The sequence below is a fragment of the Papio anubis genome, chromosome 9 (assembly GCF_008728515.1).
Source record: "Papio anubis isolate 15944 chromosome 9, Panubis1.0, whole genome shotgun sequence".
Classification (NCBI taxonomy): domain Eukaryota; kingdom Metazoa; phylum Chordata; class Mammalia; order Primates; family Cercopithecidae; genus Papio; species Papio anubis.
The window spans coordinates 118167839-118193837 of NC_044984.1; the positions used below are offsets into that span (position 1 = coordinate 118167839).

The 25999-nt window shown below is 46.4% G+C and overlaps 2 protein-coding genes across 6 annotated transcripts in view; both read left to right on the forward strand.

The window, feature by feature from the left end:
• Window positions 1-10446, forward strand: part of ATP6V0A2 (ATPase H+ transporting V0 subunit a2) — a 53811-nt gene extending 43365 nt beyond the window's left edge. The window contains exons 16-20 of one of the 2 annotated variants that reach the window (XM_003907346.4): window positions 1925-2044; window positions 3086-3205; window positions 5032-5149; window positions 7444-7615; window positions 8555-10446. In XM_003907346.4, the coding sequence (XP_003907395.1) occupies window positions 1925-2044; window positions 3086-3205; window positions 5032-5149; window positions 7444-7615; window positions 8555-8660 (636 nt within the window). In that variant the 3' untranslated portion in view covers window positions 8661-10446. The remainder of the gene's footprint in view (window positions 1-1924; window positions 2045-3085; window positions 3206-5031; window positions 5150-7443; window positions 7616-8554) is intronic. The other variant, XM_021923130.2, reaches the window with a different exon arrangement.
• A 3005-nt stretch (window positions 10447-13451) lies between these two features.
• The window catches only part of DNAH10 (dynein axonemal heavy chain 10), a 175747-nt gene continuing 163199 nt past the window's right edge, over window positions 13452-25999 (forward strand). For 2 of the 4 annotated variants that reach the window (XM_031650880.1, XM_031650881.1), the window contains exons 1-4: window positions 13452-13764; window positions 19282-19365; window positions 23535-23635; window positions 24786-24894. In XM_031650880.1, the coding sequence (XP_031506740.1) occupies window positions 13551-13764; window positions 19282-19365; window positions 23535-23635; window positions 24786-24894 (508 nt within the window). In that variant the 5' untranslated portion in view covers window positions 13452-13550. Of the gene's footprint in view, window positions 13765-14350; window positions 14716-19097; window positions 19366-23534; window positions 23636-24785; window positions 24895-25999 lie in introns of those variants that run through there. The other 2 variants (XM_031650879.1, XM_031650882.1) reach the window with 2 other exon arrangements.

The window sequence follows — 25999 nt, forward strand, 5'->3', positions numbered from 1 at the left end:
AGCCCAGGAGGTCGAGGCTGCAGTGAACCATAACTGCTCTGCTTCACTCCAGCCTGGGTGACAGAGCAAGACCTTGTCTCAACTAAAACCAAAAGCAAAAAAAACCCCGAAACCAACAGAACTGGTGGGAAGAAAATGCATTACCGGAGGGTTTCCCGAGGGCTGCCCAGTCCCCCCATTTAGAAGGGACCACCTGGGTCACAGCACATGGACCCTTTCGAAAAATGAGCTTTCCTCTCACTGTACATTTGTGTGATGTCACAGTGGGCTCTCAGGGTTCCCTGCTCTGCTTGAGGCCCCACTCTGCCATTTCCTCAGGATGGAACTTGGAGCAGATGACTAACTTCTCTCTGCCTCTGTTTCCTCATCTGTAAAGTGGGACTAAAAATAGGAGCTGGTTCATGGTGTAGCGCACATGTGTCCAAAGTGCGTACGAACGCACTTGCACAAGCCAGCTACTCAGTAAATGTCAGCGTTTGCCATAGTTCTTACCCACCTTACATTGAAGGTCTTTCTGCTGTGAGTGCCACGGCACCTCCTGCCCGTGGATGCTGGCCCAGACACAGCTCACCACGTTGTCCAGTGTCTGTGAGGACATCTGGGAAACCCTCCCAGTCGGTAGTGTCCGAGCCTGTGTTCCTCCTGAGCCGTGTTTTGGTTCTTCATCTTGTTAATCTGTGAATGGAGCATTTGGTTTTGTTTTTCACATTCTATTGGGTGCTGGAAAGTTTTAAGTCGGATTTGAAGCGCAACTTACATAACTTTGGCCTCGTTGATGAGATGCATATTTGCGTTCTCTTTGAACTTTTCAAGTTTCTGCTTTTTTTTTTTGTTTCTCTTGTTTATGATTTTTAAGAATTGTATTTTATCATTATTTTGTTGAAGCTTTGTACGATGGCATAGACACCACAGATAAAAGCAAGGGCGTTCAGTGGGCATAGGCACTGTGGACAGAAACATCAGTGAAGGGCAGCTCCCTTGATTCAGTACCTGCCGCACACCTGAAAGTGTGCTTTCCTTACCTAGTGTTTCTTAGTTCTCACAACAGCCCCAGGAGGTAGGTGGTGTCGTCCCCTGTTACTGGTGATAACCAGTGGCTCAGGGCAGTCCTGGTCACTCAGCGGTCTGTAGGGCCAGGCTGGTAACCTAGATCAGCCTGGCTCCAGCCTAGGACTTCTGATGTGGCTCTGCCTGTGGCCGCCACCTCTCGGCTTTTCGAGAGGCTCATCGTGTTGATGTTGTGTAGATAATACAGCCCTGTGCCTGAGTAGCACACAGAGCTCTCGGGACCTGTTTTTGATGAGGGGCAGCCATAGAGAGTGATAAGCTTGGACAGCACAGTGTCCCGTCCAGACCCTGGAAAGCCATGCGGACTGCCGTGGCTGTGTAAGCCTGAGTGAGTTTTGCTCTTGATTTAGCTTTAAGTAACTATAAATCTTGGTTTTTCTAAGGAAGTTTTTTTGGTTTTGTTCTGAATTCTCTTCCACGATTTTCTGTGTGTGGAGGTAAATCCACTTGCTTCACACTCAGGAGTCCTCAAACAGTCTTTATAATCATCAAATAACAGGAAAACAGAACCAAAAATATAAAAAATGTTCTGCTTGTGCTATGCTTTCTCATTTACAGCGTTTCCAGAAAATGATTAGTTGGAGTTTGACTTTATTTACAATTTTTGTAAAGCTTCCTTGCTGGTCTGAAACAAAATAATACTTTACCACAGGGTCATTAATGTTATGCATCAGTTCTAGAATTCAGCTGTGAGTTTAGGAAAAGAAAACCCACTGGCAAGTGTAGCTGGCTGGCATTTATTTAATGTTCCTCGCGTGGAGACATTGTTTGATCTTTACTGATTTCATCGTGTGCTACTGACACCGCGAGCGTGCGTTCACGTTGTAATCGAGTTTCTCACCTTCTGCACTAACAGGAGTATGTCCAGAGAGTGCTGCTGGTTGTCACAGCATTGTCTGTCCCGGTCCTCTTCTTGGGAAAGCCACTGTTTTTGTTGTGGCTTCACAATGGGCGTAGTTGCTTCGGGGTGAACCGGGTAAGTGCCGGTTTGGATGCAGGCTTGTAAAGTGTGAGCAAAGTCTGCTTTCAGTTATACAAGGATTGGTGTAGAAAACACCCCTGGAGGGTTCCTTGTCTTGATTTAAAAGCCAGAGCTTCCTTTATTTAAAACATTGACGTTGGCTGGGCATGGTAGCTCACACCTGTAATCCCAGCACTTTGGGAGGCCAAAGCGGGCAGATCACTTGAGCCCAGGAGTTTGAGACTAGCCTGGGCAACATGGCGAAACCCTGTCTCTACCAAAAATACAAAAATAAGCCAGTGTGGTGGTGTGCACCTATAGTCCCAGGTACTCAGGAGGCTGAGGTGGGAGATTGCTTGAGCCTGGCAGGCAGAGGTTGCAGTGAGCTGTGATCATGCCACTGCACTCCAGCCTGGGCAGCAGAGCAAGACTCTTGTGTCAAAATAAATAAGTAAATAAAACATTGATGTTGAAAGAGCCTGCTGTGTCCAGGGCCTCTGGAGACAGGCCCTGCTGGCATGAACTACAGGCTTATTAGGAGTTTAACTCAATCCTTCAATTCAGATGGGCATAATTAAAATGCCTTTTTCCATATTCTTCTTAATTTCTTCTTTAAGATTTTCTTTTTTCTTTTTCCTTTTTTTTTTTGAGACTGGAGTCTTCCTCTGTTGCCCAGGCTGGAGTGCAGTGGCACTATCTCAGCTTACTGCAACGTCTGCCTCCTGGGTTCAAGCAATTCTCTTGCCTCAGCCCTTGAGTAGGGGGACTACAGGCACCCACCACCACGCCCTGCTAATTTTTGTATTTTTAGTAAAAGACGGGGTTTTTCTATGTTGCACAGGCTAGTCTCGAACCCCTGACCTCAGGTTATTCACCTGCCTCGGCCTCCCAAAGTGCTGTGATTACAGGTGTGAGCCACTGCACCTGGCCTAAAGAACTTTTTTATTCTTAAAGACCTGAATCATTAAGAGAAACAAAGAAACTATAAATAAAGTTTTGTTTTGTCACAACCTTGTGGTTTTACAGGCACTGACTCTGTGCTCTTTTGGTTGTTAGAGTGGTTACACACTTATAAGGAAAGAGAGTGAGGAAGAAGTTTCATTGCTGGGAAACCAAGATGTGGAAGAGGGAGATCACCAGGTGGAAGATGGATGTAGGGAAATGGCGTGTGAAGAGGTAAATCTTTTCAACTGCTATTGATAGATAAGTAACCAAGCTTCCATAGAGATGATCATGTTAAGATAATATTTAATCATCTTAAAAAATGGTTAAGGAAATGGGACTTCCAGCCTCCAGAACTATGAGAAACCAGTTTCCATTGTTGAAGCCAACCAGGCGGTGGTTAGGGTTCGAGTGAAGGTTAGCGCTTTCCAAATGCTGTTTGATGATAGAGTTGGTGGCATTATATGTGAGTTCGGGTCATTTTGTCCTTTTCCTTCTCCAGTGGGATTTCTGCTGTTATATTACCAGTTATGATTGGAGTGACTTAAGGTGCCATGAACATTGCTTTCAGAAGTTTCTTGTGTCAGTCAGAACGTTTCCATAGTTGGAAGAAATAGAGACCCAGTTTTTTCTGATTGCAAAGGGATTTTTACTGGCTCATGGCAGGACAGAGGTAGAGTTGGTTTCAGGATGATTACAGTTTTTGGGTCTCCAATTCCAAGAGGCCTTGGTTGGCTTTTTTTCTTTGTAAGTTTTCTTTATATTGTGAAGTCAGTTGGCCCCATGATGCTAGAACCATGGTCACAAGTTGCCCTGGGCTTATTTTTTCAGTTTTTCCATCAGCGAGCAAAGCGCCCTTACCAGCTTGTTACTCTTAGGAAAAAATCCCCACATACTTGCTGTCCCTGCACCAGTGACTGCCGCCTCAGTCCCCTGCACCAGTGACTGCTGTCTTAGTCCCCTGGGGCTGCCATAACAAAATACCACAGACTGGGTGGCTTCAATAAGAGACTTTTTCTCACAGCTCTGGAGGCTGGCAGGCCTGGACTCAGATGCTGGCAGGCTGCTTTCCCCGAGGCCTCCCTGCTCGCTTGCTGTGTGTCGGCCCAGGGCCTGTCCTCTGTGCCTGTGCCCCTGCTTTTCCTGCTCTTCCCAGAAGACAGCAGTCACAGTGGGTCAGGGCCCACCTCCTGACCTCACTCAACCTTGATTACCTCCTCAAAGGTTCTGTCTTCAAATACAGTCACATTGCAGTTAGAGCTTCAGCATAAGACTTTTGGGGACATAATTCAGAGCAACTGTGGTTGGGGATATAAGGCTGGACAGGCAAGTAGTAGCTCCCCACAAAGAAGAGAGGTGCAGTCCCGGGCAGACAGAGCAGAGCACGGCCTCTGCTTTCTTTTCTTGGAAACTTTACTTTGACCATTTAGGGAGGACCAAACAAAATTTCATATAATCAGCATTTTGTAATTATTATGTAATTTCATGTTTTAATTCGGGACAATTAATAATTAAGTTCAAGCATCATAGAGAAACAAAAGCAGAGCTGGAAAGCGCATCCGAGTCACCTTGCCTGGTGTTTTGCAGCCCTTTTCCTATCAGGGACCCCTTGCATAGTTTTCCCTGGTTGGCTCTACTTAGAATGCCCACATCTAGTGAATCGCCTTCTACTCTTGCGGTTGGTGAATACCTATTTTATCAGTAGAGGTTTCATAATTACTGAGACCTGCCCAGGAATCCCATTTGTATAGCAGCTGTGGCCGTGGCAGTTCCTCTGGTCTAGCCTCTTGGTTTACACACGGGAGTCTGAGGCATGGGGTGGGAGTGAGACTGATGAAGGTGGGGATTTGGGGTGGTAAAGTCTGGTCCTGGAGCTGGGTAGTGGCAGAGTGATGGACGGAGTGCAAGTCTTGGGTTTCTGTTCCTCACGCTCCAGCGTGTTCTCACCAGCATCCAGCCAGCAGCTCTTTCATTGTAATCCTTGAAGTGGAACCCACTTGGCATGTAGAAGTACACGTGTAACATCATGACTCTAACATATGTTGTGTGATCTCTCTCAGTTTAATTTTGGAGAAATATTAATGACCCAAGTAATCCATTCCATTGAGTACTGCCTGGGATGCATCTCCAACACCGCCTCCTACCTGAGGCTCTGGGCGCTCAGCCTGGCTCATGCACGTAAGTTCCTGCTTAGACCTGCAGTTCCCAACGCCCTGTAGTGCCAGCAGACTCAGGGGGCACTGTGGGATATTTTAACTTGGTAACTAATAGTCATAGCACCATCTTTCAGCTGCCATGTGAACTTATACTATTCACTACTTAATACACAGCTCTCTTGGCTATTTCTTTTGGCTGAGGGGTGCTGTGGAAAAATCACAGAGGGGGTCTCTCTGAGGCTGGTCTGGCTTCAGAGGCTGCCCAATTAAAAAAAAAAATCACTGAGACACAAGGGGCTTTGAGAACTGAGATGGCTTGGGAGCCTCTGGTGTAAACACTTGCTGCTGTTGCCATTCCTGTTTCTGTTAGTAGTTATTTTATTCAGTGCTGCCTTACCAGGTGTGAATATCTGTTTATTTCAAGCAAGTCCTGCCACAGCACTCATGGGTAGCTCTGATCACAGGAGTCCTCCCTTTGTATGATTCCAATAATGCACACATGTTAGTTTCCACAGTGTAATTAACACCTGTTCCCCAGCAGCATGGTTCCAATTTCAGTCACCACAGTAACTAGCTGTGTAGGTAGGTGCAGGTGCATTTACCACCCTATGTGCAGCGGGTGTTGTGATGAAGATGCTGATGACCCACCAGTGGTGCTCGGCAATGTTTCAGGACACTGAAGGGTGCAGAGGGTGCAGTGTTGCAAGTGGGTTCAAACTTAGAAAATAATAGGACAGGCCGGGTGCGGTGGCTCACACCTGTAATCTCAGCACTTTGGGAGGCCGAGGCAGGTAGATCACCTGAGGTCAGGAGTTTGACACCAGCCTGGCCAGCGTGGCAAAAGCCCATCTCTACTAAAAATACAAAAATTAGCTGGGCATGTTGGCGGGTGCCTGTAGTCCCAGCGACTTGGGAGGCTGAGGCAGGAGAATTGCGTGAACTTAGGAGGCAGAGGTTGCAGTGAGCCAAGATCACGTCACTGCCTTCTGGCCTGGGTGACAGAGCGAGACTCTGTCTCAAAAAAAAAAAAGTTAAAGGAAAAAAAAATAGGACAATTTGGCAAGTATTAGGAAAGATGCTTGCTCTGGATCAGGTCACCCAGCTTGCCAAGTTACGCAACAGGAACCGAGCACTGTTCAAACTACCCTAATAAACTGGTTTTTTGGTTTTTTTGGTTTTTTTTTTAAATAACAGACAAAAGACTTTAATACCTAGTGCTTCTAATGTTTTAAAGATATATTTACCATTTTTTCATTTCCCTATAGTTTTTGTTAAAACATTAAAAACTCTTCTATTGGCCGGGTGCGGTGGCTCATGCCTGTAATCCCAGCACTTTGGGAGGCCTCGGCGGGCGGATCACAAGGTCAGGAGATTTTAAGACCATCCTGGCTAACACGGTGAAACCCCGTCTCTACTAAAAATACAAAAAATTAGCTGGGCATGGTGGTGGGCGCCTGTAGGCCCCGTTACTTGGGAGGCTGAGGCAGGAGAATGGCGTGAACTCGGGAGGCAGAGCTTGCAGTGAGCCGAGATCGTGCCACTGCACTCCAGCCTGGGCGACAGAGCAAGACTCCGTCTCAAAAAAAACAAAAAACAAAAAACAACTCTCTCATTGTTGGCCAACAATATAGCCAACAATAAGAGAGTTTTTAATGTTTTAACACAAATTGTAAAGGCCACAGAACAAACCTTTTCCCCCATGGATTAGTAGGGATGCTTCGGATGGGTTTGATTGCAAGGTCTCTTTTGTGCTTCTGCAGTACTGTGCAAAGCAAGCACTGCCTGTGCTTGTGGAACTACTGGACAAGAGAGTGTCTTTTTTTTTTTTTTAATTAAAAAAATGCTCATGTTTTTATAAGCATAGCCGAAGGCCTGGAATTGTATGGCTGGAGGGGCCCTGTGGTCGTTCATCTCCATTTTGCAGAGGTGGTGGCAGAAGCCCGCTGAGTGTTGGCGCTTTACTCACGGCCATCCAGTTGGTCCCTCAGTGGCAGAACCAGGTCTGGGAGCCTGTTTCTGGCTGCCTGGTCCAGTGCTGCTTTGGGAGGTCACTAACCCAAACCTAGTCTGGGGCAAGACCTCCCTTTGGGAGATGCCTCTGATGTTTTTGGAGCACCAGGTCTTCCTTAGTGTTTGAGACAGTGTCAGAGCTGACTGGCTTTCCCATGAGAAGCAGTTGGGTCTGTGTTACCTGTGTGTCTATTATTTTATGGGATGATAGTTCAGAGCTGTCAGAGGGAAACAGTCCAGGGAGCTCCCAGGGGGACCCACTGTACCTAAGCGGGCGTGACCTGTGCGGGCTGCACTCCTTTGCAGAGCTGTCTGATGTCCTGTGGGCCATGCTGATGCGCGTGGGCCTCCGCGTCGACACCACCTATGGCGTCTTGCTGCTGCTCCCGGTTATCGCGCTCTTTGCAGTTCTGACCATTTTCATCCTTCTGATCATGGAAGGGCTTTCTGCGTTTCTTCACGCCATACGCCTCCACTGGTGAGTTTGAAACCTAGCCTTGGAACTGTTATTTAAAAAACATACCCGCCTCCCGCCCACCGCCCCGCCCCTCCGAATATACACAGCCCTGCAAAATCTAATGCTGAATTTAGGCCTGTTCTTCCCTTCCTACCATTGGGGTCTGTGTTCATATCCTCTGAGTTAAAATTGTATTTTGGGCCGGGTGTGGTGACTCATGTGGGTAATCCTGGCACTTTGGGAGGCCAAGGCAGGTGGATCACCTGAGGTCAGGAGTTCAAGACCAGCCTGGACAACATGATGAAACCCTGTCTCTACTAATAATACAAAAATTAGCTGGGTGTGGTGTCATACGCCTATAATTCTTGGGAGACTGAGGCAGGAGAATCGCTTGAACCCAGCAGGCAGAGGTTGCAGTGAGCCGAGATCATGCCATTGTACTCCAGGCTAGGGGACAAGAGCGAAACTCCATGTCAAAAAAAAAAAAAAGTATTTTGTTTCTGAACTATTATCACTGACAAGTAAAAGCAAGTTTAAGTTTGCAGAATACTTATGTGTGTTTCATACTGCTAATTCACTTTGAGTCTGACAGCTTGCTCTATCTTACTGCAAAATAAATCCTTCTTATGTATTTCTTAATGTTCGATGGTATAGGTCAGATTACTGCTCTGTGCCTCCAGTGACCCAGGTGGCAGGAGAGGGTCTCGTTACTTGTGCACACGCTTTTGTGTGTTGGGCAGTGAGAGGCAGCGGATGTGTCAGAGTTTCTGTTCACACTGGGAAGCCAGCACAGGGTTGGGGGTGGGGGACGGTGTGTAGCTAGGGAAAAATATTGTGCCAAGAACACATTTTGGAATGAAGCAATTTCAGCACAGGAAGTTTTTTTTTTAACTTAAAATGTTGTTTTAAGGAATATGATTTCATAATCTTCCATTAATACATGACTTTTTTTTTTTTTAGGGTAGAATTTCAGAACAAATTCTACGTTGGTGCAGGCACCAAATTTGTTCCTTTCTCATTCAGTCTACTATCATCAAAGTTCAATAACGACGACAGTGTGGCATGATCATATTGCTGTAACCAACAAGCTTTCAGATTTATGGAGAATGACCATGTTATGAATTTCACTTCTGTCAGATTTATGATAGGAAAAATTCCATCTTCATTACTGCCTTATGACATAGCCAAATAATTCTGTAAGATATACCTCTTACTCCTATGTTAAATATTTTGTAAAGTTTACCAATTTGAGATATAAAAATTTCTTTTGGTGTTTTATGATGAGCAAATATAAGTTAATGCCAAACATTATGTTAAAGTTATTTTTTCAAATACAGGATTGGGGGAGAGAAGCCAATTTTGCATGGCTAATTGAAAATGGTATTAGATACTTGATTCCTTTAAACTTTATTAAAAAACAAAAACAGTTAATCTGTCACCTGAAGTTGCCAGATAATATTTTCCAACAGCTGAAGTAGGGATAGTGTTTTAAAAAATTTAATGATGAGTTAGCAAAACATTCACATTTATTCTGCTGAATTTAAAAATACGCAATTTTTTTTTTTTTTTTTTTTTTAGATGAAGTCTCGCTCTGTCACCAAGGCTGGAGTGCAATGGCACAATCTTGTCTCATTGCAGCTTCCGCCTCCTGGGTTTAAGTGATTCTTCTGTCTCAGCCTCCTGAGTAACTGGGATTACAGGCATGTGCCACCATGCCCAGCTAATTTTTTTGTATTTTTGTAGAGATGGGGTTTCACCTTGTTGGCCAGGCTAATCTCGAACTTCTGACCTCAAGTGATCCACCCGCCTCAGCCTCCCTAAGTGCTGGGATTACAGGCATGAGCCACCGTGCCGGGCCAAAATATGCAAACATTTTTAATCCTGTGCTACCTAGAATTACAAGTAGAGGATTGTTTTTACAGTTTTGTCTTGTTTTAGTAATTGGGGACAATGGGATAAAATGACATACAACAAATGGTTATCCTACTTGTATATTTTTTTAAAGACTCTTATCCTGTTATCCTTACATAAAACCAGTTATGATAACTGTATGTTTGGAAATATAAATTGTATACTGAGCCTTAAAACCCAGTGTGACTGTAGAAGATATAATGTGGACATGATTTGAATGTAGTGACAGCTTGACTGATGTCACTGAACCAGAAGGGTTTATACTGAGTGAAGGAAAGGTAAAAAGTAGTATTTTGTATATTTTTATAACAAAATATAAATGAAGATATTTTACCATGAAGAGATTGCACTTATCCTTGAGAGCAGTCTAATGATAATTTTTTTACTTTCAGACTGTTTCTAGCTAAAGTTCTGATAAAAGTATTGAAACTTTCAAACACTGTTTAGATCAGTTGAAAACTAATTCTCAATAGCCATTATTTTATAATCTTTAGTTTAAATTCATCTATTTACTTGACATTTAGTTTTTTGTGAACTTGAGTCAGTCCTATTGAACATTTTGATCTATATTCTTGCAAATTATGTTAATTTTTCATATTTGTTTGATTTTAGACAATTATTTTCAAAAAGAAACCTTTTTTCCACCTTCTTAACATTGTGAGTGATACACATTAAAAGGCTATTTGCCCCCATCCTCCTTTATCCTGTTTCGAGGTAGAGAGCTTGGCACTTCTGTTGCAAGCTGAGAGTCTGGCGGTGCTGAGTTTACCGTGGCTATGCAGGTGATTTCAAGGCATGAGCTGAACAGCCTTGACATAACTGTGGCCTAAAATTCAACCGTTTTGATTATAGTACAGATTCTATGTGCTGCTTGATGAGATGTTACCCAAGGCCAGTTTGGATTTACTGCTTTTTGTCCCTCATATTAAATTATCAAATAAGGCCGGGCGTGGTGGCTCACGCCTGTAATCCCAGCAATTTGAGAGGCCGAGGTGGGCGGATCACGAGGTCAGGAGATGGAGACCATCCTGGCTAACACGGTGAAACCCTGTCTCTACTAAAAATACAAAAAAATGCTGGGTGTGGTGGTGGGCGCCTGTAGACCCAGCTACTCAGGAGGCTGAGGCAGGAGAATGGTGTGAACCCAGGAGGCGGAGCTTGCAGTGAGCCGAGATCACACCACTGCACTCCAGCCTGGGCGACAGAGTGAGACTCTGTCTCAAAAAAAAAAAAAAATTATCAAATGATGCCAATGAAGTGCTTGAAAATAATTCTGCTCTCAAAGTTACGCTTCCCTAGAAAGGTGTCATGTTGGCCACTTGTGCTGGGTGATTGACATCCCAGCAGTGCTGGTCAGGTCTCAGAGGTGCTTTCACCTAGAGCTGATGCTTCCACAAAGGGACATTTGTGTTACTTTGCTCCAAGGATCTGTCATAGAAACAATAGTAACTGCTTCATCCCTTGGAAGCCCAAGACTTCAGGGCACTGTTAGCTGATTGGTAAATAAGGGACATGGTATTTGCTGGAATTGTTCACCACTCCCCACTAGTCATTCTCATGGGGGCCACTTTTTTTTTTTTTTGAGATGGAATCTCGCTCTGTTGCCCAGGCTGGAGTGCAGTGGCACAATCTCGGCTCACTGCAAGCTCCGCCTCCCGGGTTCATGCCATTCTCCTGCCTTAGCCTCCTGAGTAGCTGGGACTACAGGCGCCTGCCACCAAACCTGGCTCATTTTTTGTATTTTTAGTAGAGACGGGGTTTCACTGTGTTAGCCAGGATGATCTCGATCTCCTGACCTCGTGATCCACCCGCCTCGGCCTCCCAAAGTGCTGGGATTATGGGCGTACGCCACCGCGCCCGGCTGGCGCCGGCCAGGGACCACTTTTTAACTTTTTCTAATTAACACCTTTTCTCAGGCCATAGAGCAGAGGATGCAGTCATTTCTCTGTTAAAATCTATGTAGTATTTATGTAGAATGGCATTATTCAGAATCCTAACTTTGGGAAAGCGCTCTCTGGAAATGTAGTTTGATACTAGTGTCTTACAGGTGCCGGGGAAATTTGTTTCTCTGTAAAGCAATGGGCTCCAGTGTCATGTTACCAGAGTTGTCACTCAGTTTTGCTTGTTTTTAAGCCTTTTGCTAGAACCTATTATATATCCAGTTTTTAAAACATATTTCATTCTCTTGATAGCAGAGATCCAGAGCAAAGATGGCAAGTTGTATGGATGATGCTGAATATCTGTTTATTTTCCTAAAGATAAATGTCACGACACCACATTTTTCAGTTTTTATTTAATGTTTGTTACCATGTGTTAACAGAATCTTGAAACCCAAGGGATTTCTTCAGTAAACTAGACTTTGATTTCAGCCTGCTGGGCTGGAGACGGCCATTGCGGTGGTCCGTTAAGGAGTGCAGAGGGCCTTCTGTCTGATAGGATCTGGGTGAGCCCTGTGGACCTTCCAGCAGCGAAAGGACTTGGAACTCCTCTTTTGCTGAATGCTGCTCTGTTCTTGTTTCTGGCATGAATATTTTTTAACAACATTCTGGTGTCAGCATCCGCTCTGCAGTTGTTTATTTTATTTTTTAAATTTTTTATTTTTATTTTTTTGAGATGGTGTCTCACTCTGTCACCCAGGCTGGAGTGCAGTGGTGCAATCTCAGCTCACTGCAACCTCTGCCTCCCAGGCTTAAGTAATTCTCCTGCCTTAACCTCCCGAGTAGCTGGGATTACAGGCGCCTGCCACAGCACCTGGTTGATTTTTTTTATTGTTAGTAGAGACAGGTTTCACTATGTTGGCCTGGCTAGTCTTGAACTCCTGACCTCAGGTGATCCACCTGCCTCGGCCTCCTAAAGTGCTGGGATTACAGGCCTGAGCCACTGTGCCCGGCCCTCTGCAGTTGTTTAATAAGGCACAGAATACCTGTAGCATAGGGTCAACCTTACGATGTACATGAATCACATATTCAGACTTAGAACCTGATACATTTTGGAAAAGAAAAACAAAAAACAACTTCTACAACTATTCTGCAGTCTGCATTTAAAAACAATAAATTCCTCTATTAAAAACGTAAAGCCAGGTTTGCTTGCGTGCCACAGGGAATGTATCCAGGAAGGTTATTATGAAACTCTCAAATCAACATGATGGGATTAAGGCAGTTTGGACGAACAGTCTTCCCACAGTCAGGCCACTTTTGTTGATTCGGTTTAGAATTTTCAGAAATACTTAGTACACTCCACCTGTTCTTTGATGGGAGTATCTCCGAAGGCCAGGTAGGTTCTTAGGATTAGCCTAGTCATCTAGGCGCTCAACTCCTTGTGAGGGAAAGACAGTGAACAAGTTAGTACTTTGCTCCACAAATGCATGAAAGGACAAATTTGCATCTTCTATCAGTGTTGAACTTCCTTTTGCTAATGACAAATAAATATATCTATATTTTTTAACGTGGGTGTTTCGCTTTATTATGCTGTGGTTTGGCGAGAAAGCCAAAGAACTCTGCTCCTTCCCTGATTGCCTAGGCCACGAGGAACTCGGCTTATTTCTTCCTCCGCTGGCCTTCGACCCACGTGGCTGAGGGCTGAGGCTATATCGTTCTATCTGGCCTCTAATTCCGCCTCTGCCACCGCCGAGGTGCTGTGACCTTCGTCTAGCCACCTCTCTAGCCCCAGCTTCATCTGCGAGGTGGGCGGGCTGCTTGCAGACCGGATCCGCGTGGGGTGGGGTCAGACCCTTGGCTGCAGCGACCCGGAGGGTCCCGCTCCGCATCCAGGGGCGTGCGCGCTGCCGGGACCAGGGAGCAACCAGCCTACTTCGGCCGGCCGGGGGCCTGGTGCGCGCCTCTGAGAGCTCGGGGCCGGGGCGCGGGCTGCGGCGCGCGGGTTCAGGAATCCAGGGCCCGGCGCGGGGCGCTGCAGGGCTTGCAGCCCCCAGCGCCGGCGCCGTCGGCTGGGCGGGCGGTGGCAGTTGCCGGGGCGCCCATTGCTAGGGCCGCCGTTGCCACGGACGCCCGCCCTGCGCCCGGCTCCCTCTGCCCTGCGCAGCGCCATGGACGACCTGCGGGTGCTGTGGATGCGCGACCGCGTGTATGCGGCTTTCGGCATCACCGATCCCCAGCTTTTCGAGGACCTGCTCAACCGCGACGACGGCCAGGGCGAGGACCTCATCCTGCACTTCCTCAACCAGGCGAGCGAGGAGGAGGGCTCCTCGGCGCTTTTCATCTACCGCACGATGGTGCCGGAGGAGGTGGAGGTGGAGATTGGTGAGCCTCGACGCGCCGCTCCCTTCCCCGGGCTTCCCTCCTGCCCTCCCCGGCCTCCGACGGGTGTGGGGGCTGCTAGAGCCTGCCCATCGCCCGGCCCGGGCCTCAGGTGCTGTCCACAAACCCTGCCGCCCGCCACGTGCAGGCCCCGGGCGAACCCAGCAATCACAGGCGTCCCTGCCCTCCTGGGCCCGCAGCCCACTTGAAAGTCAGACCTTGATTGAAAAATCACAGCAAACACTGACTTAGCCCTCACCCCGTGCCAGGTGCGATTCCAACGCTTGTATCAACTCCTTAACCCTACGAGGCGGGTGTGGCCTCATCCCCATTTTACAGATGAGCAAACTGGCGCGGAGGGGGTTAAGTAACCTGCCCAAGGCCCACAGGCAGTGAAGATCCACTGTGCAATAATCCAAACGGCTGGGTAGAGCCATGCCCAGGTGTGGCAGGGGCCCAGCTCACTGTCACTCTCCTTGACGGTCGCAGGGTCTCATGGAGGGTCCGAAGAGCACCCCTTTCTACTTCTGAAGGCTGCTCATATCCTGAAAAGTAAAGTAATGCTAAGACAAAGTTTTTAAAAACTACAGTAGACTTTAAATGTTTGTGTTGAACAAATTAGCATAGCAAATACAAAAAGACCCTCTGTGGAGGCGGATTCCCAGCCCCACCTACTCTCTGATAGGCCCAGGGACACTGAGAGGGCAGGGAGGGGCCAGCACCGGTGAGCGGAGGAGGCAGGACAACTCTCTTCAGAAACAGCCAGGAGACAGGGACCTGGAAAGCTGCCTCCTCACTGGAGCACCAGCCGGAGCACAGCCGCCGGGACCTCCTGCCTGGCTATCTAGTCTCCTGGGCTACTTTTCCAGCCCCTTACGGACTTGGGGATCCGTTGCAGGGCCTCTCACTGGATTTGGGCGGCAGGGCCGGCAGACCTTGGATTTTTTTTTAAAGGTACCAGGCATACCCATTTGTTTTATTTTATTTTTAAATTTTCTTTCTTTCCTTCCTTCCTCCCTCCCTTCCTTCCTTCCTTCCTCCCTCCCTCCCTCCTCCCTCCCTTCCTGACAACCTACCAAACCGAGCCGATGCCGAGCCCGGATTGATCGAGACGCACGGATTAACCACCACCACCTGCCGAGCCGGACAACGCGAGTCGGAGCGTCGAGAGTCGACGAACCGCACCAACGAACGACGAATCAACCAACGACGACCACCCACCACCGCAACCTCCTGCCCGCCCACCCTCCCCTGCCTTCACCATGCCCACACTTCACCATGTTGCCCGGTGGTCTGAACCACTATACCGCGGATCCTCCCCATTGCCCTCCTGGCGAGATTCCAGGTGTGTGAGCCACCTGCACTCGCCCCCTTTTTTTTGAGACAGAGTCTAGCTCTGTGGCCAAGGCTGGAGTGCAGTGGTACAATATTGGCTCACTGCAACCTCCACCTCCCTGGTTCAAGCAGTTCTCCTGCCTCAGCCTCCCAAGTAGCTAGGACTACAGGTACCTACCACCATAACCCGGCTAATTTTTGTCTTTTTAATAGAGACAGGGTTTCACCATGTTGGCCGGGCTGGTCTCGAACTCCTGACCTAAGGTGATCTGCCCACTTCGGCCTCCCAAAGTGCTGGGATTACAGGTGTGAACCATCACGCTTGGCCATCTTCATTTATTTTAAATATTCATTATTTGCTTGCACAAAATAAAACGTCTTCATCATAAATCCAAAACCATAAATAAACAACAATAACAAATCCCTAGTGCCATCTGGAGAGAGGACCATGTGATCACCTTTTGGAACTTCACCTTCCAGCCTATTATTTTTTTCTCCCTGGCAGACCTTTGGACCTGGACATTAGATTATAACTGGACCTCGGATGTAGGCACTTCCATTGGCACCAAGTGAAATTACGGAAGCCAAAAACACACTCGCAGGATTGATCATTTAACATGTACCACCATTGCAGGAACTTGGGTTTCATATACATTTAGTGGTTGTCACGCAGGGTTCTCACACTCTCCCAGTGACTTTGGGAGGGTCGAGGTGGGCGGATCACGAGAAGTCAGGAGATCGAGATCGTCCTGAGCATCAAAACCCTCGTTTCTACAGGGTCACAAAATTAGCTGGGCTGCGGGTGGGTGCCCGGTGGTCCCAGTTGCTGAGGGCTGGAGGCAGGAGAACGCCTGAACCCAGGAGGCAGAGCTTGCAGTGAGCCGAGATTGTGCCACTGCACTCCAGCCTGGGCCACAGAGCCAGACTCCGTCTCAAAAAAAAAAAAAAATTTACAACAAGACCCTAAAACAATGGATGTGACTTGGATTTCTTGCAGAAGCTCTCCAAGGGCCTCTGTTAACGGTGGGGTGGCTGTTGTCTGCTGTGTTCACTAGCACGTGTTTAGCTCAAATGTCATCCTGTGTGGAAGCAGAGTTCAGTCTCACCTCAGAGGATCCCCCTGGTTAATTCCTGGACCCTCCAAAGGGAGCTCAGAACTCTCCTACCCCTGCTCCCTGACCCGTTTCTGGGCTCTGTCCCTGGTCTTCCCTTCCATTCCCATCTCTTCTCCACTGTCACCTCATGGTGAAAAGCTGATGGATTCCTTGCAGAAGATGCTGTCTCTGGAAACTCTCAAAGCTGCGGATTCTGGAGGTGCCAGATGGCGTCAGGTGTTGGGGGTTCTGGCCAGGTGGGGAGAAGAGACCTCATCCCCAGCTCCACACACTGTCACGCACTCTCTGCTTGTTAAACCTACAGGCTCATATGAAACCCTTGAACGGTTTCCCTAGATTATTTTTGGGGGACAGGTGGTTCTAGTCCGTTCAGAGGACCTGCAGAGAGCCCAGTGTGTCCCTTCTTTCCTTTTTTTTTTCCTCCTCTTTCTGCCCCTCCCTTGGTCAAGATTTCTCTCTGCTCTTGGTTAAAAATGATAGGAATGGAGACAAACAGATACTGGGGCAGGTGGTGGTAAGAAAGGTGAGGTGTCCTTCCGGGCAGCGGATACCCAAGATACTGATCCAGTAGGTACTTGTGTTCCTTCTGGAAAAAACAAAATGGCATCATACTGTACATATCATTTAGTAACTTCCTTACATTTAAAGGAATTTCACAAATATTGCCAGACACATGTTCTCTTAAAAATTCACAGAACATAGAATTACCTCTAAAAAGAAAAAGCAACCCTTCTCCATCCCTTAGGCCCCAGTCCTGCTCCTATTCCTACCGGGTAACCACTATCATTAGTCTGGTGTGTTTCTGGTTGACTCTTTTTTCAGATTATCAGTCAATCAATCAATCAATCATCTACCAACTGACTGATCTGTCTTCCTACCTTCCTATACATCTATCTATCTATCTATCTATCTATCTATCTATCTATCTATCTATCTATCTATCTATCTATCGTCTACCTACCTACCTATTCATCTATTTCTCTCCTGCCTACCTACCTAATTATCTGTACATGTATCTATACATCTATCTATCTATCTATCTATCTCCTGTCTACCTACCTACCTATACATCTATTTCTCTCGCCTACCTACCTACTCATTCAGCATGTATCTATACATCTGTCTATCTCCTATCTAACGCACGACCCATCGCATTTCTCCTGTCTACCCACGACCACGGTACATCTATTTCTCTGTTATTCAGGTTCACCAACTGACCCGAACCTTATCTGTGTGTCTATCTACCTATCATTCACCTATCATCTGTCTATCCATCTATCAATTATCTATGAATTTATCTACCTACCTACCTATACATCTATCTATCTCTCTCTATATACATCTATCTCTCTACCTACCTACCTACCTACCTACCTATACATCTGTCTCTATCTATATATCTATCTATCTACATTCACCTACCTATTATACCACCGCTATAGCTTATTCATTCATACCCCATCTATATCCCGTTCACCTACTCTACCCATACACCCTCTCTCTGTCTCCTGTCTACCTACCTAATTACTATACATCTCTCTCTCTCATCTACCAACTGACCAATCTATCTGTGTGTCTGTCTACCTATCATTTACCTATCATCTATCTATCCATCTATCAATTATCTACCAATTTATCTACCTACCTACCTACCTATATGTCTATCTCTCTCTATACATCTGTCTATCTACCTATTTATCTGTCTAGCCATCTATCTGTCTATCTCTGTCTGTCTAGGCATAAGGTCAGGGCTGTTGAAATCAATTAATCAGCCTACCTACCTTCCTACCTACTTGTCATCTATGTCTGTCTATCCTTGTTCTATCTACAATCTATATTTCTCTCTATAATGATAATATATGGATATAGAGAGTTCCGAAAACTGTAAATATCATACTATATATACATATTATTTTGTGACCTCTCCCTCCACCACATGTCTTGGTTATTTTTCCGTGTCAATACCTACAGTTCTACCTGACTTGATAGATTTTAAATACATAGATGTACCATATTCTACTCATCCATTATATAATTAATAGACACTTAGCTTTTCAGAGTATTCATTCTACAAACAATGGAACAATGTCCGTCTAGCCTTACATACTTTGTGTATTTCTGGAGGATAGATTTATAAAAATGAAATGCATCTGTAACAAGTATGGTCTTTTACAATTTGAGTAGGTCCTGTTGGTCCACAGCCAGTGGTGGTGGATGAGACGCCTGTTTGCCAACAGCCTCCCCGACATTCAATATTGGCCATTTTTTAGATTTTTGCCGATTCCATAGAAGAAAAGTAGATGCACTTCCTTACTCTAATTTATGTAAATGTTAGTGTAGTTGAACCTCTTTTTTTCCCTTCAGTTTTTTCTTTTCTTTTCTTTCCTTTTTTTTTTTTTTTTTTTGAGACAGAGCCTCACTCTATCTCCCAGGCTGGAGTGCAGTGGCACGATCTCGGCTCACTGCAGCCTCCACCTCTTGGGCTCAAGTGATTCTCCTGCCTCAGCCTCCTGGGTAGCTGGGATTACAGGCATGCGCCACCACACCCAGCTAATTTTTTTGTATTTTTAATAGAGACAGGGTTTCACCATGTTGACCAGGCTGGTCTCGAGCTCCCGATCTCAAGTGATCCACCTATCTCAGCCTCCCAAAGTGCTGGGGTTACAGGCATGAGCCACTGCGCCTGGCCTCCTTCAGTTTTTAAATTGTGGCAACATACACATGACCTGCAATTTACATCTTAACAATTTTGAAATGTACAGTTTAGGGTGTTAAATGCATTCATAGTGTGGTGAACCCAGGAGCCTCTTATGCTTCTTGGTTGTTTATATTTCTTCTGGGCTGGTGGTAACTCTGATCATTTCTGTATCCTTTGTCTCTTGGCAGAATTTGCACAAACCTGCTTGGCTGTCACTGAAAGCTGGCTCCAGTAAGGAATACTCTGTAACCTAACGAGTCTCCTGTGGGCCACATCCCAACCCCTTGGCTCCACAGAAAGCAAATATATCAGGTGTTTCGTGCAGAGAACAATTACGGTTTATATTTTCTTCCCATTTATGTGGCCATAAAGATGAGATACCTGTCCTGTCTGCAGAGGAAGAAGAGGAAGAAGAGATTTATTCTCAAAAAGTGGAGTCCGTGGATAAAGGACGAGGTGTGCAGTTGGGAGGGGTCATGGGAGGGTGGAACTGAAAAAGCCGCTCCCCTCTCGGCAGCGGCAGTAGGGTGCTGCCTGCCACGCCAGAATCAGCTTTTACTTTCGCTGGGTATGAAGCACAAAGAGGAAGTGCTGGGTCATGAATAAACACATGTAGTAGTTTCCCATGGCTGCTGTCACAAGTGACCACAGACTGGGTGGCTGAAAAAAACACAGATGTATTCTCACAGCTCTGGAGGCTGGAACTCCAAAATCAAGGTGCTGGCAGGGCTGCGCTCCCTCTGCGGGACCAAGGGGAGGATCCTTCCTGGCCTCCTCACAGCAGTCTGGAGGTCAGGGTGTCCTCGGCCTGCAGCATCATCACTCCAGTCTCTGCATCCATCATCACATGGCCTTGTCCCCTCTGTGTCTTTCTTCTCCATGTGTCCTCTCTCCTTCTTCTTCTTCTTCTTCTTTTTTTTTTTTTTTTGAGACAGAGTCTCGCTCTTGTCACCCAAGCTGGAGTGCGATGGCGCAATCTCAGCTCATTGCAACCTCCGCCTCCGGGGTTCAAGTGATTCTCCTGCCTCAGCCTCCCAAGTAGCTGGGACTACAGGTGCCCACCACCACACCCAGCTAATTTTTGTATTTTTAGTAAAGATAGGGTTTCACCATCTTGGCCAGGCTGGCCTTGAACTCTGGACCTCAGGTGATCCGCCCTCCTCAGCCTCCCAAAGTGCTGGGATTACAGGCATGAGCCACTGTGCCCAGCTGTCCTCTCTCCTTATACAGGCACCAGTCACCTTGGATTTTGGGCCCACTCTAATCCATATCACCTCGTCTTTACTAATTACATCTGCAAAGACCCTGTTTCCAAATGAGGTCACATCTTGAGGACATGCATTGTGGGGGACGCTTTTCAACCGAGTGTAGTATGTAACATACAAACACTCGTACCGGCAGCATCTCAGCCAGCTCGGCAAACACATGCTTTGTACTTTCTTTTGTAGAGTAGGCTTCCCGCTAAGCAAACTGCAGATGCCATTTTCTTAGGAGACTCTTCAAGGCACGGTACTTTTCATTTATTTATTTATTTTTGAGACAGGACCTCACTCTGTTGCCCAGGCTGGAGTGATAACAGTCATAGCTCACTTCAGCCTCTAACTTCTAGGCTCAAGCAATCCTGACTCAGGCTCCTGAGGAGCTGGGACTATAGAGGTACACCAACAAGCCTGATGACATTTTGATTTTTTGTAGAGATGGGGTCTTGCTATGTTGCCAGGCTGGTCTCGAACTCCTGGGCTCAAGCAATCCTCCCACCTCAACCTTCCAAAGTGTTGGGATTACAGGCATAAGCGCCTGCTCTCGGCCAAGAATTTATTTTTAACCAAATTGTAATCCCCTCAAGTAGCAAAGATTGTGGAGAGGGAACTACAAGTTAGAAATAAAAGATAGTCTGAATAAGGCTTGTTTAAAGTGGGTTTTTGTTTTTTTTTGTAGACGAAGTCTTGCTCTGTCACCTAGGCTGGAGTGCAGTGGTGCGATCTCCGCTCACTGCAACCTCTGCCTGCTGGATTCGAGCAATTCTCCTGCCTCAGCCTCCCGAGTAGCTGGGACTACAGGCGCCCGCCACCACGCCCGGCTAATTTTTGTATTTTTAGTAGAGATGGGGTTTCATCATGTTGGCCAGGCTGGTCTCAAACTCCTGACCTCAGGTGATCTACCCGCCTTGGCCTCCCAAAGTGCTGGGATTACAGGCGTGAGCCACCGTGCCCGGCTTAAAGTGGGTTTTGATAAGGCAGATGGCAGTTCTGGATTCCACAGCGGTGTCTGCTGAGGCCTCCTAGGAACGCACTCTCGGCTTCTGAGCCCAGTACATCCAGGAAGAGGACAGGCTTGGGTGGGAAGAGGCTGTTTAGGTGGGAAGGTCGGGGAAGCCCTTTCCCACAAAGTAAATTAACATTATTATATGTTTTCTTCTTTTCTTTTTATGGTGGTAAAATGGATGTAACATAAAACTTACCTTTTTTTTTTTTTTTTTACCATTTCTAGGTGGCATTAAGTACATTCATAAGTGTATTTTCCTTTTTAAAGATGGGGCCTTGCTCTGTTGCCCAGGCTGGAGTGCTGTGGTGTGATCATAGCACCCTGTAGCCTTGAACTCTTGGGCTCAAGCGATCCTCCTGCCTCAGCCTTCCAAGTAGATGGGACTACAGATGTGTGCCACCACGCCTGGCTAAGTGTTTTTTTTAACTTTAATTTTTTGGCCTGTTATGGTGGCTCACGCCTATAATCCCAGGACTTAGGGAGGCCAAGGCAAAGGATCACTTGAGGTCAGGAATTCGAGTGTAGCCCGGTCAACATGATGAAACCCGTCTCTACTAAAAACACAAAAATTAGCCAGGCATGGTGGCACATACCTATAATCTCAGCTACTTGGGAGGCTGAGGCAGGAGAATCACTTGAACTTGGGAGACGGAGGTTGCAGTGAGCCAAGATCACACCACTGCACTCCAGCCTGGGTGACATAGTGAGATCCGTCTCAAAAATTTTTTTTTTGTAGAGACGAGGTTTCACTACATCGCCCAGGCTGGTTTCAAACTCCCGGCCTCAAATGATCTTCCCGCCTGTAGCTGGGACTACAGGCGTGCACCACCATGCCTGGATGACATTTTGATTTTTTGTAGAGATTAGCGACCACTCTAATGCTGTTAGAGAATTAGCAATGAACTACAGGCTGTTTATGGCATGGCACCTGCTCCTAAGTGTGATTTTTTTTTTACTGTAGTCTATTGCTATTTCTCTAATAATGTTGCTACTGCTGACTATAGACTGTTCCCCTACCAACCACGGGGCCGATGCCTTTATGCGTGCTGTCATTCAGTCCTCCAGAATCTGGTTGGTAGATGTTACTGTCCCATTTTATGGATGAGAAAACTAACGGCAGAGAGGATTCAGCCCCCTGACACTGAGTTGATGCCAAAGCCGCAGTGACTTTGCACAGTGCCTTTCTTTTTTTTTTTTTTTTTGGAGACAGAGTCTCGCTCTGTCACCCAGGCTGGAGTGCAGTGGCCAGATATCAGCTCACTGCAAGCTCCGCCCCCCGGGTTTACGCTATTCTCCTGCCTCAGCCTCCCGAGTAGCTGGGACTACAGGCGCCTGCCACCTCGCCCGGCTAGTTTTTTGTATTTTTTAGTAGAGAAGGGGTTTCACCGGTTTAGCCAGGATGGTCTTGAACTCCTGACCTCGTGATTCTCCCGTCTCGGCCTCCCAAAGTGCTGGGATTACAGGCTTGAGCCACTGTGCCCGGCCAGCACAGTGCCTTTCAAAGTGAGAGTGAGGGAAAGCTCCCAGGGAAAGCTCCTTTCTCTAATCATCGGGCCTGTTGCATGTTCTGAGGGCTGAGACTTGGTGTCTGCTGAGGTTTCTGAATCTGCATCAATCAGAGTGGACTTGAGACAGATGCGTCATTTCATTTAGACTGTTTTTCTTCTCGTCCCTCACAAGTTTTGCATCTCATAGTGAGAAAGGAGTAAATGCTAACGTGCTAGCAGTAATTCTTCTTTTTTTTGTTTTGAGATGGAGTCTTGCTCGGCCACCCAAGCTGCAGTGGCACAATCTTGGCTCACTGCAACCTCTACCTCCTGGCCTGAAGTGATTCTCTCACCTCAGCCTCCCGAGTAGCTGGGATTACAGGCACGCACCACCATGCCCAGCTAAATTTTGTATTTTTAGTAGAGACAGGGTGTTGCCATGTTGGCCAGGCTGGTCTCGAACTCCTGACATCAAGTGATCCACCCACTGCAGCTTCCCAAAGCGCTGGGATTATAGGTGTGAGCCACTTAGCCTGGCCTGTAATTCTTATCTTTATGATAAATTCCCTTTTAAGTAAAAAACCTCAGAGAAGTCACAGGGTCACAGGGTGGACACTGTACCTGAGCAAACGCAGACACAAACATGTTAAATTTCTGATGGACACCCTGTCAAAAACGAAACACAATTCTTGTCAATTACAATGCGAGTCAAGGCCACAATCGGATTGATTGGAGCAGAAGGTATGCACAGCTGTTTGATAACTTGCCTTTTGAATGAAATGCACTGGTACACGAAATGCAGGGCTGCCCTTGATGGTAGGAAACCTAATTTTTGGATGATTTTCTCTTACACTTTGATTGATGTTTTTGCAGCTAAGCATGTGTCACTGAGAACCGAATCTCTAGGTCAACCTCTAATCGACGTAGAGGATGAAGAAATGCACAAAGAGATTTCAGAAAATCTCCCTTCCAAAGTAAGCATGGCTCTTTGTCCTTGTTGGAGGGGTAATGAGTACCCCTAACGCCCTCTAAAATTCAGGGTAACTGACACAGCCCCATCCAAGGGATTTATCATGTTGGAATGGAGATTATAGGATCCCAAGGCCACCCTCAGATTCAGTGATTGGCTAGAAGGACTCACAGGACTCAGAAAATCTGTTATATTCATAGTTATAGTTTATTACAGGGAAAGGATGCAAATTAGAATCAGTAAAAAAAAAAAAAAAAAAAAAGAGAGAAAAAGGTACACAGGACAGAGACCAGAGGAAAACAGGAACAAGCTTCCATATGTTCCCTCCCAGTAGAGTTTCATGGACTGCACTTAATTCTCCTGGTAGCTGTGAGTGACAACATGCATGAAGCATTGCCAACTAGAGAGGCTCACCTGAGCCTTGGTGTCTGGAGTTTTTACTGGGGATCAGTCACACAGTCATGGAGCATCCACGTGGCTGACCTTGGTTACTCAGCTCCCCTTCATCTCCAGCCCTCACCACCACCCTAGAGGTTGAACTGATGCTGTATGACTGGGGCCCCAGCAAACAAAAACAGGCATTCACCAAAATCATATTGTTCGCATACACCTTCAGGCATGGCCCAAGGCTGTAGGTACACAAAGACTCCCATATTAGGCAGGATATTCCAAAAGCTTGGAAGTTGTCACCCCAAGAGCCAAAGGCCAGTTCTGAAGACATTTGGCATCTGTGGGGTTTGGATAACACAGGCCTGCTAAACGAACCCTGTTCTGTAAAAACTCCAAGGTTGGAGTTTAAGGCTAGGACGTAAGCATTCAACCTGGTCTGTGCTTACCAAAATCATGCTTCATTGCTTCATAAATATGTCCCATCTGCAAAACAAAATTCTAGCTCCATCTGGACCTTTGCCAGGTCGGTTTGTTTAGGTGTTGCTGCGCGGGTTGGTCAATAGAGGAGTCAGGCTGAGAGCTCAGAGTCTAGGTGAGTTTAGCTCCTGTGCTTAGCTGGTACCCACTGTGTGGCTGTGGCTGCATTGTCAGAACATGAGACCAGCCATTGTGTTGAGAGGAGAGCTTAGGTGTACTTGATATTAGGTTCTTTAGGTGCATGGATGTATCACAAGAATGAATGTTTTTTGTTCCCCACGTTTCAGAGAATTGTGAAGCACATTGTGGAAAAAATGCATCTCCACATGCTCTGTGCCCCTCTTCCCACGGAGTTCCTGGACCAAAACGTGGTGTTTTTTCTCAGAAATACCAAAGGTACATTTCTGGCACGTGTGTGCGTATGTGTGTTGAGGGGGTGTGGTTGTGCATGCACTTGTTCACTCTTTCTGTTTGTCTTTTTGTGGTTATCTTTCACTTATGCCAAGCTCTCTTTCTTTTCCATACTGGGTTCTTATGTAGTCTTCTCAAAGCTAATTTCCAGTAAAGAAGTGTTAGATATAAAGAAATGTATTCAACCAATGATAGTGCATGTCTGCACATATTTGGAGAAGGTGTGAAGACTGAAACTTGTGAAATAACGACTTCAATGGGTATATTTGTTGTGTGTGTTTTGTTTCCCAGTTAGATCAAGGGAACAGTCTTTAAAATGTTTACCTTTTAAAGTAACCTTTAAAATGTTTACCATGGTGATTGATTTTTGGTCAGGTAGAGTAAATACATATCAAATAAAACCTTGTTTGTTGGAATGGTAGATGTTACCAAGTAGGTCTTTTCAAACAACCCATGACTCAAAAGATGCTTTGGCAATGAATTGAGAAAGACTTGCTGGGGAGTGAAGACAGGCGAAGCTAGTGCCCAAGCCAGTTTGGATGATTGTAACAAATTTCCATAGGCTGGGGGGCTTCGCCAACAAACATCTATTTCTCACAGCTCTGGAGGCTGGGAAGTCCAAATCAAGGTGCTGGCGGATCTGGCGTCTGGCGAGCGCCGCTTCCTGGTTCACAGACGGCGCCTTCTCCTATCCTCCTATGGTGGAGAGTCGAGAGACAGAGAAAGCAAGCTCTCCTGTCTCTTCCCATAGGGACACCAATCCCATCGTGAGACTCCACCCTCATGACCTAGTCACTTACCAAAGGCCCCACCTTCTAATACCTTCACCTTGGGGATTTAAGCTTCATCATGTGGATTTTGGGGTCATTCAGTCCATAGCAGCAAGGAATCCAGCCAACATTTCTAGACAACCCAAATAATTTCTGGTTTTGGCCAGTGTTAGATACTCCAACCAGATCAGTGAATATGTGCAACTCTTGTGTGCTGTTCATACTAATCCGTGAACCACAGTGCATCGGTATCCATTTCAGCTTCTCATGGGCCCTCAGATTTGTTTAAACACAAATAGGGGATATTCTGAATCTGTAAC